The 19,242-nt window shown below is 34.0% G+C and overlaps 1 protein-coding gene across 10 annotated transcripts in view; it reads left to right on the top strand.

The window, feature by feature from the left end:
* The first annotated feature begins 980 nt into the window (after nucleotides 1–980).
* The window catches only part of Spt-I (serine palmitoyltransferase subunit I), a 39,085-nt gene continuing 20,823 nt past the window's right edge, over nucleotides 981–19,242 (top strand). Inside the window, exons 1-8 of one of the 10 annotated variants that reach the window (XM_076451870.1) lie at nucleotides 1,033–1,115; nucleotides 3,539–3,628; nucleotides 3,933–4,020; nucleotides 8,236–8,340; nucleotides 9,282–9,376; nucleotides 9,608–9,701; nucleotides 11,843–11,915; nucleotides 12,268–12,400. In XM_076451870.1, coding sequence (XP_076307985.1) covers nucleotides 3,973–4,020; nucleotides 8,236–8,340; nucleotides 9,282–9,376; nucleotides 9,608–9,701; nucleotides 11,843–11,915; nucleotides 12,268–12,400 — 548 coding nt within the window. In that variant the 5' untranslated portion in view covers nucleotides 1,033–1,115; nucleotides 3,539–3,628; nucleotides 3,933–3,972. Of the gene's footprint in view, nucleotides 1,172–1,208; nucleotides 2,033–2,648; nucleotides 3,060–3,169; nucleotides 3,629–3,932; nucleotides 4,021–8,235; nucleotides 8,341–9,281; nucleotides 9,377–9,607; nucleotides 9,702–11,842; nucleotides 11,916–12,267; nucleotides 12,401–19,242 lie in introns of those variants that run through there. The other 9 variants (XM_076451861.1, XM_076451864.1, XM_076451862.1 and 6 more) reach the window with 9 other exon arrangements.

The raw sequence follows: 19,242 nt of genomic DNA, 5'->3' as shown, positions 1-19,242 counted from the left end.
CTATTCGTTGTTAAAAAGAGTAGTCCAAGACTTGGCGGTAGGTGGTGATGACTAGCTGCCTCCCCTCTCGTCTTTACACTGCAAAATGAAGGACGGCTAGCACAGATACCCCTTGAGTAGCTTTGCCCAAAATTTAAGCGATTATTCGGTAAATTATGGGTAAGTTTTATCGCACTGTAACCGGGGGATCAATAGGTATTAGATAGTTTTGGGCTAAAATAAATAAAACGTTTGTAGTCAAGGTAATTTTTCGTCATTGTCTTTGATTTTTCGTAAGTGTCATTCTTTACATTTGGCTCTTTGTACAAGTGCTTCAGCTATTGCTTTAATGAAAACAACTATAAACGTAAGAAATAAATACATGAAGATTGGTTCGTTTTAAATTTCGCGCAAAGCTACACGAGGGCTATCTGCACTAGCCGTTCCTAGAGGGAAGGCAGCTAGTCATCACCACCAACCGCCATCTCTTGGGCTATTCTTTTACCAACGAATAGTGGAATTGATTACACAATTTTAACGTCCCCACGGCTGAAAGGGCAAGCATGTTTGGTGTGACGAGGATTCAAACCCGTGACCCTTAAATTACGAGTGAGTACCTTAACCACCTGGCCATGCCGAGCAGAAAACATGAAGAAACTCAATGAATATCCTCCTATTTGGAGGGAAATATTATAACTGAGTTAGCTTTTCCGATATTGGGGTTTTATAGTTTTCCTAGTAAGTTGTGAACAAAGTTATATGATGTACAATGTTTTAGGATCGTTCAAAAATTTATTGTTGTAATAAATTTGTGTGTAATTCCAAGTATATTTCTACAAAACTTTGAATGCTAAAAAAGTTATATATATATTTATATGCAAAAACGGCTCGTTTGGGTTGAGAAAATATTTTACAAACGAGCCGTTTTTGCATATAAATTTCTCAACAAGTGGGTTTCTCGACATCACTGATAGTTATATATATAGTTTTCTATAAAGGTAGCGCTCTTATCAGGGCGTATTTGTTTTGAAACTCGGTAGGAGAATTAGAGAGAGAGTGGTTACAGTAACGTAATATAAAGTATTACTTATAAATTTGTAATAACAGTTATCGTAAAGTGTACATCTGTAGTCAAGGTGTGAAGTTAAGGCTTAAATTAAAAATGGGGTTTTGACGCTTTTTTTTTTGTAATGTAATTGTGGAAATTTTTTTTTTTTTTTCGAAGAAGTTATTAAAACGTGTACTTGTAAAATGTAATTCTACTGTAGGCTAAAGTAAATTAATTGTATTTCAAAATGCCTTACTACTGCTGATGTTATTAGCGTTACTCCTTATTCTGTCACTATATTAATTCACAATGTGTCTTTCACCAGTTCTTTTTGTCTGTATAATTCTGCGACAGTTTTGAATGTATCTCTATTAATCTTACTATTAGTAATGCAAACTGAAAATAAAGCCTAAAGTAGACTAGAGTTAGAGCTTACTTTGGAAAGAACTTACAAGTAAAAAAAATTAGAAATTATTAAAATAGTGTTTGTCAGGAGACAGGAACTAAAATTTAAGTTTATTACGCTTTAAAGTTTAATATTGGAGTTTAATAGAAAAAGGACAAATTATAACAAAATTTTATTAATTTTAGTAAGTGCCATTATAGTTTAAATTAGTTAATACCAATTAGCTTAAGGCACTGCAAATAAAGCCATATAGATAAAAGTATATGACATATTGTAACTTTATGGTTCTGGCTGTTGATAAGAATGGGAAGATTAATCCTATAGTGTTCACAGTATTACTGTTGTTCCCTAAGTATAATGAAAAGATATGTGGTGGAATGCTTAGGAAAACTAAGGGTGTGCTTACAATGTTACATTACTAGTAATGAATTGTTAAGGATTAACAGTTTAAACTAGTGACAAGAACAAAGTAAGAAATTATGTTTATAGTGCATATCAGAGCTAATGTTATTGATGATGGCAGCTCTATTCAGTTGTGTATACATCATGTCTTGGGCTTAAAGCAGAATCAAATAGTTTTCATTTAATCAGAATACTAAGTGAGTACATAAGTTTACCAAGTATTAGTTAAGATTTAATGTATTAAATACAATTTAATAAAACTACAGACACAAAACTATCTGGCTCAGTAAATAATGGTTGGGCAGTAAAACAAAATGCAGCAGTAAACTATTGAAAGACATGTAACATTTAACTGAACACATGTATGTATGTATATAATGTAAAATTTATTCCTCATAAATGAACATGAAAAACAAATAAAGAAACAAGATTAATAATATTTGTTAATTTGTAAAAGAGGGAACAGGGATCATCTAAATAATGCAGAAAGAAGTTAAATGAAAATGCAAAGTTTATGTTTGTAAATCTAGAGCTAAGAATTCTAAAAAAAAAAAGGCAAACAAACTAAGTTGGAAATAGTGTACATTATTTTCTAAAGCTATAAATCCATATTTTTACTCCATGACTAAAGTACTTTTAAATTTTAGTGGAGTCAAAGTATGGATTTATAACTTGAGAAAATAATGTAGACACTACTTCCAGCCTTGTGTGTTTCTGTTTTTTAGAATTTCTAGTTCTAGGCTTGAAAATATAAACTTTGCATTTTGATTCAGTTTCATTCTGTACTATTTTGACTATCCCTATTACCACTTTTATATTAACTTTTACTCATTGTTAATATTAGAAGTCTTTATTTAAAAAAAAAACATTGCTCTGGTTCCAGTTAACAATGTTTATTTTACTGAATCTTTGTAAAACAATTATATTATTGTAGATGGTTTTAAAGTATCTTATTAGAACAAGCTAACAAAAACAAATGAGGATCAGTTTTGTTTGTAAGAAACATGGTGAACTTTATGAATCAAAGTATATTGTTGAGATTTACAAAAGAAAATTGAAATTTCTGTTTTGTCTATAAATCTCCTTTTCAGTTCATTAACACACACACACACACAGAAGACGAAATGGGCTATCTGTGCTATGCCCACCACATGTATTGAAATTTTATCATTGAGCTAATGGAGGGTAGAAAAAAAGTGAAAAACCTTTGGTCTTACTAATGGAGTAGGTTAACTTTGGTCTTACTAATGGAGTAGGTTAACTTTGTTCTTCATACAGATGTGATTGTGTAAACTTTAGGTTTTGAGAAAGAAGATTTGAGTGGTAAATGTTAATGATAAATATGTTAATAAATATTGTGATGTTTTTGTTAGTTCAGTAATGTAAATATTCTTTACTAACTTTGTATTCTAATAAGAAACTTTTTATCATCCAAATATGTTCTTAGAGGAATTAAACTGCTAATAAGTATCAAACATTGAGCTTACAAATAATTATTTCAGTTCAAGTAATTTTATACTCTTTTTATGAGGTAGGATATAGTGGAGTTAAGGATCATCTTGGTTTTTAAAAACAGGTGGTTTAAGTAATTGAAGAATATTGGAAAAGGTTAAGACTTTAACTAGTAAAAAGAAAATACATTTTAGTGTATGGATTGAAAGTCTGAGTGAGGGAGACATGGATTATAAGGAATAAAACCTTAGTTATAGGATGTGCTCTCTCCAAGCTCAGTGGACTTGATGTGTTGGAGGAGAGACAAGAAATGTGAACTTTCAAAGATGAATATTGGGAAAGTATAAGAAAAATTTGCTAATTTTACACCTCTTTTTCAATGGAGAAAATAAAAATTGTTCCAGTACTTATGTATAACAGTCTTACAACAATGGTGTGAAACATTTTTGAAAGTGTAACAGAAGATGTTTTGTAAAGTCATTTAACATAGTTTGATATTTTTGTAAGATGGTTTCATTCAGGAAAGATCTTGTTGTACTGAATATCTGATGTTCTTTAAAGAGGTTCCTGATTATGCAGGTAAAGATGTGTATGAATTTGATGGCAGTCATAATCACTTTTTACTTCACTATTTTTTTTTGCTAGGTTTATCAACATAGTGTGAATCAGCTGTATTCTAAAGAGAATGGATACCACATGGGAGCTTTATGAAATGTTCCAAGCTTTTCTAAAGGTAAAAATGTGTGTAACTTGAAAAATTAAAATATTGTTGACTGTCTTGTGTATGGTACATGTAAATCCTTATACAATCTAGATATTATATTAGTTTTTTTGTTAAAATTATATAAACCTTTCAGAAAAGTTACCTCTATCACTATGTGGAATAAAATTTGGGATTTTTTTAAAAAAACCTTGTTGATATACTGTCGAACTGTAACCACTGTTCCTAACTCTCCCACTACACACAATATGCCCTCTTTAAAAGCATTGCAGTGATATTGGAGTTTGGAATTTTGTACCACCAGAAAGAAAGGGTGTTACCTCTCAAACTTCCTGTAATTTTTCAGTTTCTGATAAGTAATGAAATATTGGAATATTTATTTAATTGTTATGTATAAAAGATACATCTGGTATTAGGAAGGTGTTTATGAACATACTGGTAAAAAAAGTTAAATGTTGTCAAATGGATCTATTTGAAAGTTGCTCTAGTAGTACTCTATCTGTATATCTTAGGTATTACATTATTAATTGTTCTATATTGCCACAGTATAAATCATAACTTTCTGTTAACAATTTTCATTCATAATTCTTAGCATGGTTTTAAGAAAAGTATTTTCTTTCCTTACTGATCCATTTGGGTTTTGTGAGAGTGGTTCTGGTTGATATTGTACACCTTAATTTTCAGAAGGACCATGGTGAGGTCTCACAAAAGATTTATTTATTAGTTGGATGCTTGTGAGATTAAGTTAAAAACTAAGTGAATAGTGTGTGTGTTTTCTTATAGCAAAGTCACATTGGGCTATCTGCTGTGTCCACCAAGGGGAATTGAACCCCTGATTTTAGGGTTGTAAATCTATAGACTTACTGCTGTCCCAGCAGGGGACAGTGAATAGTAAGTAGACTAAGATACAATTAATGATGCCTCTCAAAAACATTTGTTAATCGTTATTTGTCATATGGGCATAGATAACGTGTTAAAATGGAATATTTATAAATTTACAACTGATTCTGAAGAATAAATTCTGCTGAGAATATTCCTCTTATTTAAAATGTTCTTGGAAGTCTTAATGAATGAACAAGAATGTACAAAACAAGTTTTAATGAATGAACAAGAATGTACAAAACGAGTTTTAATGAATGAACAAGAATGTACAAAACAAGTTTTAATGAATGAACAAGAATGTACAAAACGAGTTTTAATGAATGAACAAGAATGTACAAAACGAGTTTTAATGGATGAACAAGAATGTACAAAACAAGTTTTAATGAATGAACAAGAATGTACAAAACGAGTTTTAATGAATGAACAAGAATGTACAAAACGAGTTTTAATGAATGAACAAGAATGTACAAAACGAGTTTTAATGAATGAACAAGAATGTACAAAACGAGTTTTAATGAATGAACAAGAATGTACAAAACGAGTTTTAATGGATGAACAAGAATGTACAAAACGAGTTTTAATGGATGAACAAGAATGTACAAAACGAGTTTTAATGGATGAACAAGAATGTACAAAACGAGTTTTAATGAATGAACAAGAATGTACAAAACGAGTTTTAATGGATGAACAAGAATGTACAAAACGAGTTTTAATGGATGAACAAGAATGTACAAAACGAGTTTTAATGAATGAACAAGAATGTACAAAACGAGTTTTAATGAATGAACAAGAATGTACAAAACGAGTTTTAATGAATGAACAAGAATGTACAAAACGAAGTTTTAATGAATGAACAAGAATGTACAAAACGAGTTTTAATGAATGAACAAGAATGTACAAAACGAGTTTTAATGAATGAACAAGAATGTACAAAACGAGTTTTAATGAATGAACAAGAATGTACAAAACGAGTTTTAATGAATGAACAAGAATGTACAAAACGAGTTTTAATGAATGAACAAGAATGTACAAAACGAGTTTTAATGAATGAACAAGAATGTACAAAACGAGTTTTAATGAATGAACAAGAATGTACAAAACGAGTTTTAATGAATGAACAAGAATGTACAAAACGAGTTTTAATGAATGAACAAGAATGTACAAAACGAGTTTTAATGAATGAACAAGAATGTACAAAACGAGTTTTAATGGATGAACAAGAATGTACAAAACGAGTTTTAATGGATGAACAAGAATGTACAAAACGAGTTTTAATGGATGAACAAGAATGTACAAAACGAGTTTTAATGGATGAACAAGAATGTACAAAACGAGTTTTAATGGATGAACAAGAATGTACAAAACGAGTTTTAATGGATGAACAAGAATGTACAAAACGAGTTTTAATGGATGAACAAGAATGTACAAAACGAGTTTTAATGAATGAACAAGAATGTACAAAACGAGTTTTAATGAATGAACAAGAATGTACAAAACGAGTTTTAATGGATGAACAAGAATGTACAAAACGAGTTCGCTTTTCTATGTAAAATATTTTCTCAACCCAAACGAGCCGTTTTTGCATATAAATTTCTCAACAAGTGGGTTTCTCGACATCACTGATTAAAGACTGGAAGTATTGAAATTTGGATAGTACCCATTTTAACATGGAAAAGAAACAAATTGGGGAAATATTTTGGTAAACATCAAAATTCATCAGCTGGAATGATGTTTTTTAAGTTATCTAGGTTGTGATGAAAGATTGTGAATTTGTTTTCTGTAAAATTTGAAAAAGTAGAGGAAATTTAAAGTAAATTCTAATTGGCTTGGTAGTAATTTAGGTGTTAAATTATGTGGGCTCTTGAGGGGCCAGCAAAACAACCTGGGGTGCTCAAAAACTTTCATGTGCCCAAAGATGTTAAATGTTTAAATTGTTCCCTAACATATATATGCAAAAACGGCTCATTTGGGTTGAGAAAATATTTTTCGTAGAAGAGCGAACAACATTTCAACCTTCTTCGGTCATCGTCAGGTTCACAAAGAAAGAAAGAGGTAACTGAACCTTCTTTGTGAATCTGACGATGACCGAAGAAGGTCGAAACTTTTGTTTGCTCTTCTACGTAAAATATTTTCTCAACCCAAACGAGCCATTTTTGCATACATATTTCTCTACAAGTGGGTTTTTTCAACATCACTGATGAGTTTCCTAACATATTGGCCATTTCAGAGATTGAATCAAAGTTCATACTCTGATGGATTGGTTGTGTGAGTCATAGATTCACAGGTTGTATTCTGACTGATTAGCTATCTGAGTGATAGAATCAAAGATTGTATTCTGATGGATTGCCTGCTTGAGTGATAGAATTAAAGTTTGTATTCTGATGGATTGGTTAGAGTGATAGAATAATTAAAGGATATATTCTGATGGATTGGCTATTTGAGTGATAGAATCAAAGGTTACATTCTGATGGATTGGCTATTTGAGTGATAGAATCAAAAGTTACATTCTGATGGATTGGCTATTTGAGTGATAGAATCAAAGGTTGCATTCTGATGGATTGGCTATTTGAGTGATGGAATCAAAGGTTACATTCTGATGGATTGGCTATTTGAGTGATGGAATCAAAGGTTACTTCTGATGGATTGGCTATTTGAGTGATGGAATTAAAGGTTGCATTCTGATGGATTGGCTATTTGAGTGATGGAATCAAAGGATGCATTCTGATGGATTGGCTATTTGAGTGATAGAATCAAAGGTTGCATTCTGATGGGTTGGTTATCTGAGTGACATAATGAAAGACTTGAAACAAATATGGATATTAAGAGTAATAGGTTTGAATTGCTAACTTTTTTCACAGTTTTCAAGTTACAAACTTGAGAAATTATTTACTTTAAGATATGGTACGTGTAGTTAATTTCAATTATTAGAATTTTGTTTTATCTGAATAAGGAAATGTGTGAAATTAATAGTTTAAAATATTGTTTGATGTCTTAGTTCTACTATACATAAACCATTGTTAAAGCTATAAATTGCTCTGGTGCTTAGTTAAAAAAATAAGTAAACCTCTCCAAAATTACATTTGGATCAGTTATTAATTAATTAATTACCTTTTACAATGAGTGAACTGACTTGGACTTGTAATTTTATTTTTCCTTAAGTTTTTGAATTTCAAAATATAAGTTTAATGATTGAGACAGTTGGTACATTTTGGTACTTGTATGTGTGTGTGTGTATGACCTGAAACATATTTCTTAGATTAAATGTATTACAGATAAGGTTCATTTCAGCTTGAAGTTTATGTTTTTTTTTACTTGCTTACCATTATACACAAATTTGTTTGTCAGGCACCTTCTTATCATCTTGCATTAGAAGCATTTTTAATCGTGTGGGTCTTATGGCTAATTTTTCACAAGAGTTACAAACCAGAGCGGTTAGAGCTGACTGAAAAGGTGAGTCTGTGAAGTATTTAACAGTTATTCAGATTTGTGTACAATGTCTGGCCACTGATACCTTTTATTTATATTTTTTGTAATTGTTGTAGCTGGTTTAGGTTATAAATGTAAATGCAAAAAGATGATGATGGAAAATCATAAAATATCAGCCTCCCCATTTATTTTTTATTCTAGCAGATTTGTGGTCCTTATTAGTAAGATTGTAATTGTTATTCTAATAGAACTATTATAAGACTGACATGTTTTAAATATTTTAATTTGTACAAGAAATGCAGTAGTAAAATAAGTTTCATTGTTTTTATCATATGTCCATTGATTTCTTGTTTTTATAATATGTCCATTGATTTCTTGTTTTTATAATATGTCCATTGATTTCTTGTTTTTATAATATGTTCATTGATTTCCTGTTTTTATAATATGTCCATTGATTTCTTGTAGTAACTTTTCCATATTATCATGAAAAGCTTTCTTGTATCAAAAGTTAACAATTTGGCATTTTTCTCTGTACTATGAATATTTTTGAATATTTATACACTTGTCCAACAGTGATTTTCTGGCATTTTGTATGAATATTTATACACTTGTCCAACAGTGATTTTCTGGCATTTTGTATGAATATTTATACACTTGTCCAACAGTGATTTTCTGGCATTTTGTATGAATATTTATACACTTGTCCAACAGTGATTTTCTGGCATTTTGTATGAATATTTATACACTTGTCCAACAGTGATTTTCTGGCATTTTGTATGAATATTTATACACTTGTCCAACAGTGATTTTCTGGCATTTTGTATGAATATTTATACACTTGTCCAACAGTGATTTTCTGGCATTTTGTATGAATATTTATACACTTGTCCAACAGTGATTTTCTGGCATTTTGTATGAATATTTATACACTTGTCCAACAGTGATTTTCTGGCATTTTGTAATAGGAAAAAGAAGAGCTGATAACAGAATGGAAACCAGAACCTTTAGTTCCAGATTCACCTAACAGCCATTATGCTTTAAAGCCAAGAGTTGTGTCAGGGTAATTTTTTTCCTGGAAAAGGAAATAATTGTTAAAAAAAAAAAAAAAAAATTGAAGGAGTCACTAAATTTCCAGCAGTACCTAACAATTTTTACTAGAATTAAGATAAACACCTGATAAAATGGTTAAAGTTAATGTATATTTTAATAATTTGAGGGTATTTAAACATTTCTAGTTTTCATATGTGATTTCAAGCTGTTAAAGACTAAAACAAAACAATTTCTCTTTCAGGGCTTTGGGCAAAAAAATTATTGTCAATGATAAAGAATGTCTGAATATGGGCACACACAATTATCTTGGTTTAATTGATTCACCAGAAATAAAGGTGAGGTTTTGAATATTTATAACATGCATGTTGAGTTTTTTGTGTGTTATTTCAAGCTCGGTTTATTCTGTTTACCTAACTTTCTCAACATGAGCTCAGTCAATTTGACTGACCATGTGACCTCTTTGTACTCATTTGAAATCTTTATAGATTTAATACTTGTATCTTTCAATATACAGTGTGTATAATGTCACAAAATTTGGCAGTCTTTTAGTTGATGTTATAAATATTTCACATGCGAAAAATTTTTTTAGAGAAATATTTTTAATAAACAAAATAAAGATTTGTCCATAAATATGCTGAGTGCTTGTTTTGAATGGTTCGTGTGAAAAGGATTTAAAATATGCTAAGTACATTTCAAACTTTTTTTCAATGTAATGTTATATTTTATCAGTTATATTCTCTATTCTATCTTTATGTAGGGGATAAGTCAATTTGACCAACCAGGTAACCACAAAAAAATTCAAAACAAATCTATATTATCCTTTTTTATTGATAGAATGACTTCAGATTGTAACATTAAACTACATCTGTTTATCCTAAGTTTATTTAAGATCATATAATTATATATCTATTTTGAATTTTTGCCCTTTGAACTATGTCTTACTGCTATCTATGCCCAATCTTTTTTTCTTGCTATCAAAGAAACTTAAGGCCTATTTTTATGGTATAGTACACTAAATTTTTATGTAATTAAATAATGCACCAAAGAATATAGACTAATAACATACAAAAAGCAAACGATTTCCTGTAACAATCACAATTTTTCTGGCCTCCTATGAAACAAGAGCAGTTTCAAATTGATCAAAACAGGCTGTTGTGATTCTCAGGGTAACTGAAGTTATAAGTGAAATTGATGCTTATCAATTCAGAAAACATTGTAATATACACATACTGTTTGATAGATGAAATTTTGTCATTCCATTGGTTATAGTTAATATTTAAAATGTGAGAGAGAACTACTAATACATCAGGTGGGTGTGGCAGTAGGGGTCTAATTTTCTATCTGATAGCTCTTTAACCAAACAAAATTGAAAGGTATAAAAATTATGATATGTCTGAGCAATGACAATTTTATAGTGAGCAATTTGCATTTAATTTTGTACTTTTACAAGGGGTGGTAGATAAAATAGAGAAGATGGCAAGATAAGAGCAAATGTATCATACTAGCAGGTATTGAGGAATATTATTAATATTGCCTTTTAGAATTAGGAACTCAAAACATATGTACTATTAACATGTATATTATTGGCTAAGAGTTTATATTATTATAATTGATATAACATAAACAAATAGTTTAATAACATTTGTAAGGCACTAACTTTGTGTTGTGCATAATAAATGATACCTGGGATGAGATGGTTAAAATTGTTTAAGAACACCTTTCAATTTGCAGTGCTAATTGTTGTAGCACTACTACTACTTACAAAGCTTCTTTTGTTTCTAAATGTTTATTACTTAAGAATTTACTTATATTGTGACAGATCTAAGAAATTCAAACTATGATATATTTCTAAAATTTCGTACAATAATTGTGCCTGATGGTTGTCTCTCTACAGTAAAAAACCCAAAATAAGAATTCATTTGATTTGTTAACATAGCATTTAGTAATCCATAGATAAAGACAGTTTTCCTCTCCAGTGATTTAACTGTGAGGGTTTGTAAGATCACATTTTAATTTAGGAGTATATGTTTGGCTGAGATGTAATAACGTTTTACACTGCTGACATAAATGTAGCATATTCAAAACTTTAGACTTTTATTAAACTTCTGTCAATATTTTTATGTTCTTAACCAAAGAGAGTGTACCAGTAAAATAACCACAAGGACAAGACTTCCAAGGATGTTTCTTCTTAAATGTAAACTGTCAAAGCAATATGTTAATGTACATGTGTTTTTATATTTTACTTCATACTTGCTCATTCAGAAAATAGTTTGTGCTTACTGACCAAGAGACAATTAAGCTATAATTGCATCAGCTAAATGTGACTTTATTGTTGAATAGAATATAAAGAGCAATGTTAAGTTAAAGAAGTTTTTAGTAAGTTATATATTGGACCTTCCTGAGAAACAGTTGAAGTCAGTTGTTTTTAGTTTACTGGGCTAGTTCTGAATTTATGTAATTTGTATGATATTGACAGGAAGCAGCAGTCAGGGGACTCAGGAAGTATGGTGTAGGCTCTTGTGGTCCAAGAGGGTTCTATGGAACTGTGGGTATGTAACATTGTAGAAATGTATCTTGTTAAGCTGCTCTCACAAATTATTAAGGTGATATAATGCATATTAATTTTTTCTGGCCTTAGAAAACTAATTCTAGGGACATTTAACATAGTAGTAATTTTAGCCTCACCAAGTAAACTTATTTTGTGAGAAATGTCTTCTGTTATTTTTGTTGTAGTGTTATTTACAAGTAATCAAACTATCATTTGGTTGGTTTTGATTATTCTACCTGTGATTTAAATCCATTTAAATTTGTTACTATTAGTAGATGCTGCTGTTTTAAATGAATATAATTGTGGTGTTTTTTTGTTTTTGTTTATTTTTCAAACCTTTTATTGTCTTACAGATGTTCACTTAGATCTAGAAGCACAGTTGGCTGAATTCATGGGTGTTGAGGAAGCTATACTGTATTCTTATGGATTTTCGTGTATGCCAAGTGCCATCCCAGCCTATTCCAAACGAGGAGATGTTATTTTCTGGTAGTATTACATATTAAATAATGATGTTGTGGTCAATTATATATATAATTTTACACCATATTATTATACAAAACCTAACTTGTCAGTGCATTTGAACATACAGAACTTGTTTATCTAGTTAAAATTGCAAATTCTGAGATGATAATTTGCCTCGCACAAAACAGCCATCTTACTTGCACATCTGCCAAGGAGATTGGCATGCCATTAACCCTGAGGCAACTCCAACGTAATTTTATGTGTTACAGCATTAACCATTAAACAGTGGGAATGTTATAGGTGGCAGTGACAGCTGCCATTTAAGGGCTAAGTGCATTGCTACTCAATGACATTATTGTGAAGCAAAAACCTTCCACCAACAGAAGAACAATACAACCTCCACATGCACTTACACTTTTTTCTTTTTGACATTGCTTTATACAGACACTTTTTAAAATTTTTGTCTGAGTTTGGTTTATTGAGATTTGCATTTATTAATGAAAGTTTGGTTCATTTTATGTGACTTTTATTTCAAAAGCTATAATTTCTTTTAATCTAACCCTCGGTGTGGATTCCTATTCATGGTGAGGGGACCTCCCAGGGAAGGTTCTGTTCTTTCAGTTTACCTCCTCTGGGATCTAAACATCTACCCATGTGTTTGCTGTGTGTGGCGACCCATGAAGGGGAGGAGAGGATCCTGGTGATTGAAGGGTCCAACCCTAACACACCACTTTGGCCTTGAATTTTTGTAGACGGGCAGTCTTTGGGTGGCCCCCTTGGGTCAGTTGGCTGGTTCACTTGGGCTAGAGTCAACCAAGTACCAGTGTTGGAAGTTCTCAGCGGGTGTTGTGGACATTGTGTCTGATGCTGGTGCTTGGGTATAGTGCTCACGAAACCCTGGCGTTGCTGCAATGTCCTTGCATGACATTGCAGTACATCCCTCATAGGGCTCCGTGGTGGGTGGGGTCAGTGGGTACCGAAATTTTCCTATGGATCCTCCAATAAAAAATTTAAATAAAATAATGAAAAATAGTCAATAGGTAAACGACCACATCTTGAAGACTCTGAGCAGCAATCTTTAACATCTGTAACACTTGTACCTCATTTTCTTATATTACATTCTCTTTCAGAAAAACCTTTAGGGCAAATGTCCCCCTTTTGTATTCAGAAGGGACTAGAGGGACTTGCTGGCTCTCCAAAGTCAGTAAAGAAGCTTAGATCTGGAGATGTATTGGTTGAAACATCCACAACCCAACACAGTGAACTCCTCTTGAATTCAAAGGCAATTGGGGATGTACCTATTGAGGTTACCCCTCATGCTACCTTGAATTCATCATGAGGAGTTATTGTTGAGAAGGATTTGAAGAACGTCCCCGAGTCAGATTTTCTCCCTGGTCTCTCCACTCAAGGAGTTTCTGCAGTGAGGTGCATCTCCACTCTCAAAGATGGAATTACACTGCCGACAAATATCCTCGTTTTGACATTTACATCACCACGTGCACCTGCCACCATCAAGGCAGGTTATCTAAATTGCAGGGTACGGCCGTACATTCCAAACCCTCTCCAATGTTTCCAATGTCAGAGGTTTGGCCACTCAAAGATGTCATGTTGTGGTTCCCTGACATGTGCTTGTTGTGGTGGCAAGGACCACGATGCCTATGAGTGTGACACGTACCCACATTGTGTCAACTGCAATGTTTCTCACCCTTCCTACTTTTGTTTTATCCCAAAATGGTTGGAGGGAAAAGAGGTGCAGCAATTGAAAATAACTCATAACATTAGTTATCCTGAGACTCAGAAATTGCTGTCCGCCACTTCATCTCAGACATATGATGCTGCACTTCGTTCCACAACTACAGTGGGAGTGCAGACAGATCTCTCTGTGCCTCCAAGAGAATCATTTTCAAAACAAATGAAAAGCCTTTTGACCTCCATGGTTAAAAAGGTTGATGAATCAGCTTCTACACCCATCTCTGTTCCTCCCATACATTCCAACAAACCCCAAGATCCACATCCTTTGGTTTCAAATACAGGCATTTCTTCAGATACATCTTTTTCTCCCACCGAAGATGCAAAACAATCATTCGTTCGCATTTCTAATCCTGGGGGACTTTAATGGACATCATCCCCTCTGGGGAAGTGCTGTTATTGATAGGAGAGGCTGCTCTGTAGAGTGTATGCTCTCTGATCACAATCTTTCTCTTTTCAGTACTGGTTCTTCCACTTATTTTCACACACCTAGTCCGTCCTTTACCGCTATTGATCTCTCGGTTTGTTTCCCTTCATTATTTTCCCATTTTTCATGGAGGGTTGACAATAATCCACTAGGCAGTGATCATTTTCTTATACTTTTGAGAGAGACTGGCACCCTACCTGCGTGCCCCAGTGGAAGCTGGACCAGGCAGACTGGTCCACTTTCACTGCTCTCGCAGATCTTGATCCTTCCATCATGAATCAGCCATCAGTAGACGACTGTGTGGCAGCGGTAACTGCTGTATTACACAAGCAGCTACTCAGTGTATTCCTAAATCCTCAACACGTTTTCCACGATATCCTCTTCCGTGGTGGAATCCTGCCTCCCACGTGGCACTAAAGGCTCAAAAACGGCCTGGGATATTTTTCGTATATATCATATCCCACACTTTCCAACGGACCAGTGCACATGCCAGGTGGGTAAGATGTCAAAGCCAGAGGGAATCTTGGATTAAGTTCACAATTAGCATATCTTCTACCACTAGTTCCAAGGTCATATGGGACAGGGTTCAAAAGGTCAGTGGGCACTACAATTTTGTCCCCCTCTTGATCTTACTCTCTAATGGCTAAGAGGTAGCTGATGTTCGGAGCATCGCCTATACTCTTGGTGAAAGCTTTTGCTGGGTATCTAGCACTTCTGCTTGTTCCTCCACCTTCTTGGTCATCAAGACTCAGGCAGAGTGTTCACCTCTTTCCTTTCGAACTGACTGTCTTTTTGACTGTAATTGTCCCTTTACACTGGTTGAACTGAAAATGGCCCTTCATCGGTCTGGCAGTACATCTGTTGGACCTGATGATGTACATTATGACATGCTGCACTATCTCTCCTGCTTCTCTTGATATTCTTCTACTTGTTTTTAACCGGATCTGGCAGGAGAATGTTTTTCCTGATGCCTGGTGCCAGGCTATTATCTTACCCTTCTCTAAACCTGGGAAAGATCCCAAGATTCCTTCAAACTACCGTCCAACTGCTTTGACGAGCTGTCTCTGTAAGACCTTAGAGAGGATTGTTAATGCTCGTCTTGTTTGGTTTCTCGAATCAAACAACCTCCTCTCACCCACCCAGTGTGGGTTCCGACGACAGCACTCCACCATGGACCACCTAATTTGTCTTGAAACATCAATCAGAGAAGCCTTTCTCAAATGCCAACATCTTGTTTCAATATTCTTTGACATTGAGAAGGCTTATGACACAACATGGAGGTATGGCATTTTGCGAGACCTCCATATATATGGTTACATGGCCATTTACCTATGTTTATTGTAAATTTTTTAATGGACAGGAGATTTGAAGTTCGTGTGGGTTCGACACTTTCCCGTTCTTTTCTACAGGGACTTGGAGTTCCTCAGGGCTGTGTTTTGAGTGTCACACTTTTCAGTATAAAGATTAATGCCATCACTGAACAACTCCCTCTCACTGTTGCAAATGGGCTCTGTTTGACGACTTTCACATCTCGTGTCAGTCGTCGAACATGAGATATATTGAGCGGCAACTACAAACTGCCCTCAATCGTGTACCGAAGTGGACCATGGCGAACTGCTTTAATTTTTCTCTCTCTAAAACCGTTTGCATGCACTTTTGCCGCCAACGTGGTATCTACCCTGATCCTGAACTCCGTATCGGTGAAGTTTTGCTGCCAGTGGTCCCTGAGATCGAGTTCTTGGAGCTTATCTTTGACTGTAAGCTGACCTTTATATCACACTTAAAGCAGCTATGGATCAAATGCACAAGAGTGCAGAACATCTTCCATGTCTCTCTACTGCCAGTTGGGGAGCAGATCGATGTTCTATGTTAAAGATATATCATGCTCTTATTCGTTCAAAGCTCGACTATGGAGCAATGATCTATGGCTCTGCTAGACCCTCGGCCTTAAAGATGCTGGACCCTATTCATCATCAAGGACTTTGACTCTGCACTGGGGCATCTCCCCAGTTCAGAGCTTATATGTGAAATCTCACGAACCTTCTCTGCACCTTTGCTGTTTGCAAATGTCTTTACTGTATTCTTCGAAACTTCACTCCTTACCAAAGCATCTCACCTGGGAATGTGTTTTCCTACCTCAGTGGGCCTTATTTTTTCAAAACAGACGATCTGCTATTTCTCCTTTTGGCCTTTGCATCCAGGCGCAATTGGATGAATTGGGTCTGTCCTTGGAAAACATTGCAAAATCCACTGGTCAGCCCATCCCCCCATGGCTTATTACAGCCCCCAAATGTAACCTTTCTTTCAGTCATTTGAAAAAGGCAGATACTCCCGTTTGGAAGTACCATCTCTTATTTACTGAACATCTTTTGAACAACCTTTTCTATTCCAATTTATACAGATGGTTCAAAATCAGGTAACTCTGTGGGCTCTGCCATGGTTTGTTGCAGTTCGGTGGTTGCTCGCAGAATCCACTCTAAAGCTTCTGTGTTCACTGCTGAACTGTACGCCATATCTCTTGCCCTGGATCATATTGAAGCTGAGCAGTACTCCGACTGCACTATTTATACTGACTCCCTTAGTTCTCTCTGGCTTTGGAATAACTTCACGTTGGCTCACACCCTGTTCTCACTGATATTCAAAATCGACTGGCCTATTTCTCATTAACATCTACTTCTATCCAGTTTTCTGGATACCAGGCCACGTTGGTATTTGCGGGAACGTGCTTGCAGACATGGCAGCTAAATCTATCTGCTCTGGCACTATCACCACTGTGCCTATTCCGTACATGGACTATGGTCCTGTATTCAAGGCTTGGCTCCATGCCAGCTGGCAGTCCACTTGGAGTGTGCAACGTGACAACAAGCTTTTTCAAATAAAACCATATATTGGGCTTTGGCTCTCTAGCTTCTGTAAGGTTCGGAAGGAAGAAGTTGTTCTAACTAGACTACACATTGGTAACAGTTTTTTAACTCATCGTTTTCTTTTAACTGGAACTGTTGCACCAGTATGTAGTTTTTCTAACACTCAAATCACTGTAAGCCACATTTTACTTTCCTGCCATCGTTACGACTCTCATTGACGGCACTATTTTAAACGTTTTGTCCCAGGGTTTGTCTGTAACATTGGACAGTGTTATTGGTGATGGTGACACTGTCCACCTTGATAAAGTTTTTAGTTTTCTAATGGTCATTAATCTTTTTAACCTTATTTAAGTGTTTGATATTTATTCATTACACCTTTTTAATTGTGGTTCCCTTTTCAGTCTCAATCTCTTTAGTTCAATTTGCAATTGGAAAATGTCATAACATTAAATAACTCGACACCAGGACTAGAAAGGCCAACTTCAGGTGACTAACGCTGCTGTTAAACTACCCGTTAGTTGTCCTGGCGAGTTGTTATTACACTTTTGCTGCATGTCTTTTAACACTTTTATTACTTTACCTTTTAGTTCAGGCTATAATGACACATAACCCAGAACCAGGACTGGAAAGACCTACTTCAGGTGACTGACGGTGGTTCTGGTACTTACCTGTTAGTCTTCCTGGCAGGTTATGATCATTACCATTCTGCTACAGGAAGTCCTTTACAACTTTGTAGACTGGATGTCAACATTGGTTTTATGTCATTTTATGTTTTAATTGCTGTTTTGTTTTTACCTTTGTTTCCTTTTACAAATTTTACTACATTTACTTTACTTTTACCTTTTTACAGGACATTTGGCTACTCATTATTATGATTTTGCTATATGTCTTTTAACACCTTTCTTATTTTACCTTTTGATAATGGCTGTTATGACAACATAACCCGGAACCAGAATTGGAAAGACCAACTTCAGGTGACTGACGCTGGTTCTTGTACTTACCTGTTAGTCTTCCTGGCAGGTTATGGTCATTACCATTTTGCTAGAGAAAGTCCTTTACAACTTCTCTTACTCTGCTTTCTCTCTTAACATTGTAGACTAGGTGTCAACATTGATTTTATACTTTTTCTGTTTTTCAGTGATGTTTTGTTTTACCTTCATTCCCTTTTATGTATTTTACTACATTTAATTTATTTTTACCTTTTTACTGGACATTTGGTGCAGATAGCCTAGCTGCTTTGTGCCATAAAACACTAAATCAATCAATCAATCTTTTGATCTAAAATTCTCAAGAAGTGGTGACTTAGTTCTGTGCAAGTGATTATATTGCATGTAAACAAATCTTCTTCCTACTATGGCTTTCTGGAAGCTTATTAATGGGCAAGAATGTTGCAGCTATTGTTCAACATGTTGTGGATTACCATATGCTTACTGGGCTTCCTACTCCTGTTCCAACAGCTAGTTCTTTCTTCTAACTCAGGAATGATCAATTGGACTATGAATTTAACTCTATGAGTACAGACTGTGTGACTGTACCTAGACTGTACTCACTAAACTAAGTATGAGAGAAGTTGTACTGTAATTTTTTAAATGTACACATATTTTCATGAAATTTCAAATGTTATCAGTAACTGTTGTGAGGCTTTTGTACATAAAATACCATATTTTAAAATTAAGGTTTAAAATCTTGTTAAAGATTTGCTCGTCAATCTTTTTTTTTTTTTTTTGGAAATATTGACCTTCTAACTGCAAAATTATTTTCTGATTAAAAATACTTTTATTAACTTGAACGTTGTTGAATTCCATTTACAAAATTTCTATAATTTT

This window comes from Tachypleus tridentatus, chromosome 8 (genome assembly GCF_004210375.1).
Source record: "Tachypleus tridentatus isolate NWPU-2018 chromosome 8, ASM421037v1, whole genome shotgun sequence".
In the NCBI taxonomy this organism is placed as follows: Eukaryota; Metazoa; Arthropoda; class Merostomata; order Xiphosura; family Limulidae; genus Tachypleus; species Tachypleus tridentatus.
This window is presented reverse-complemented; position numbering and strand designations above follow the sequence as displayed.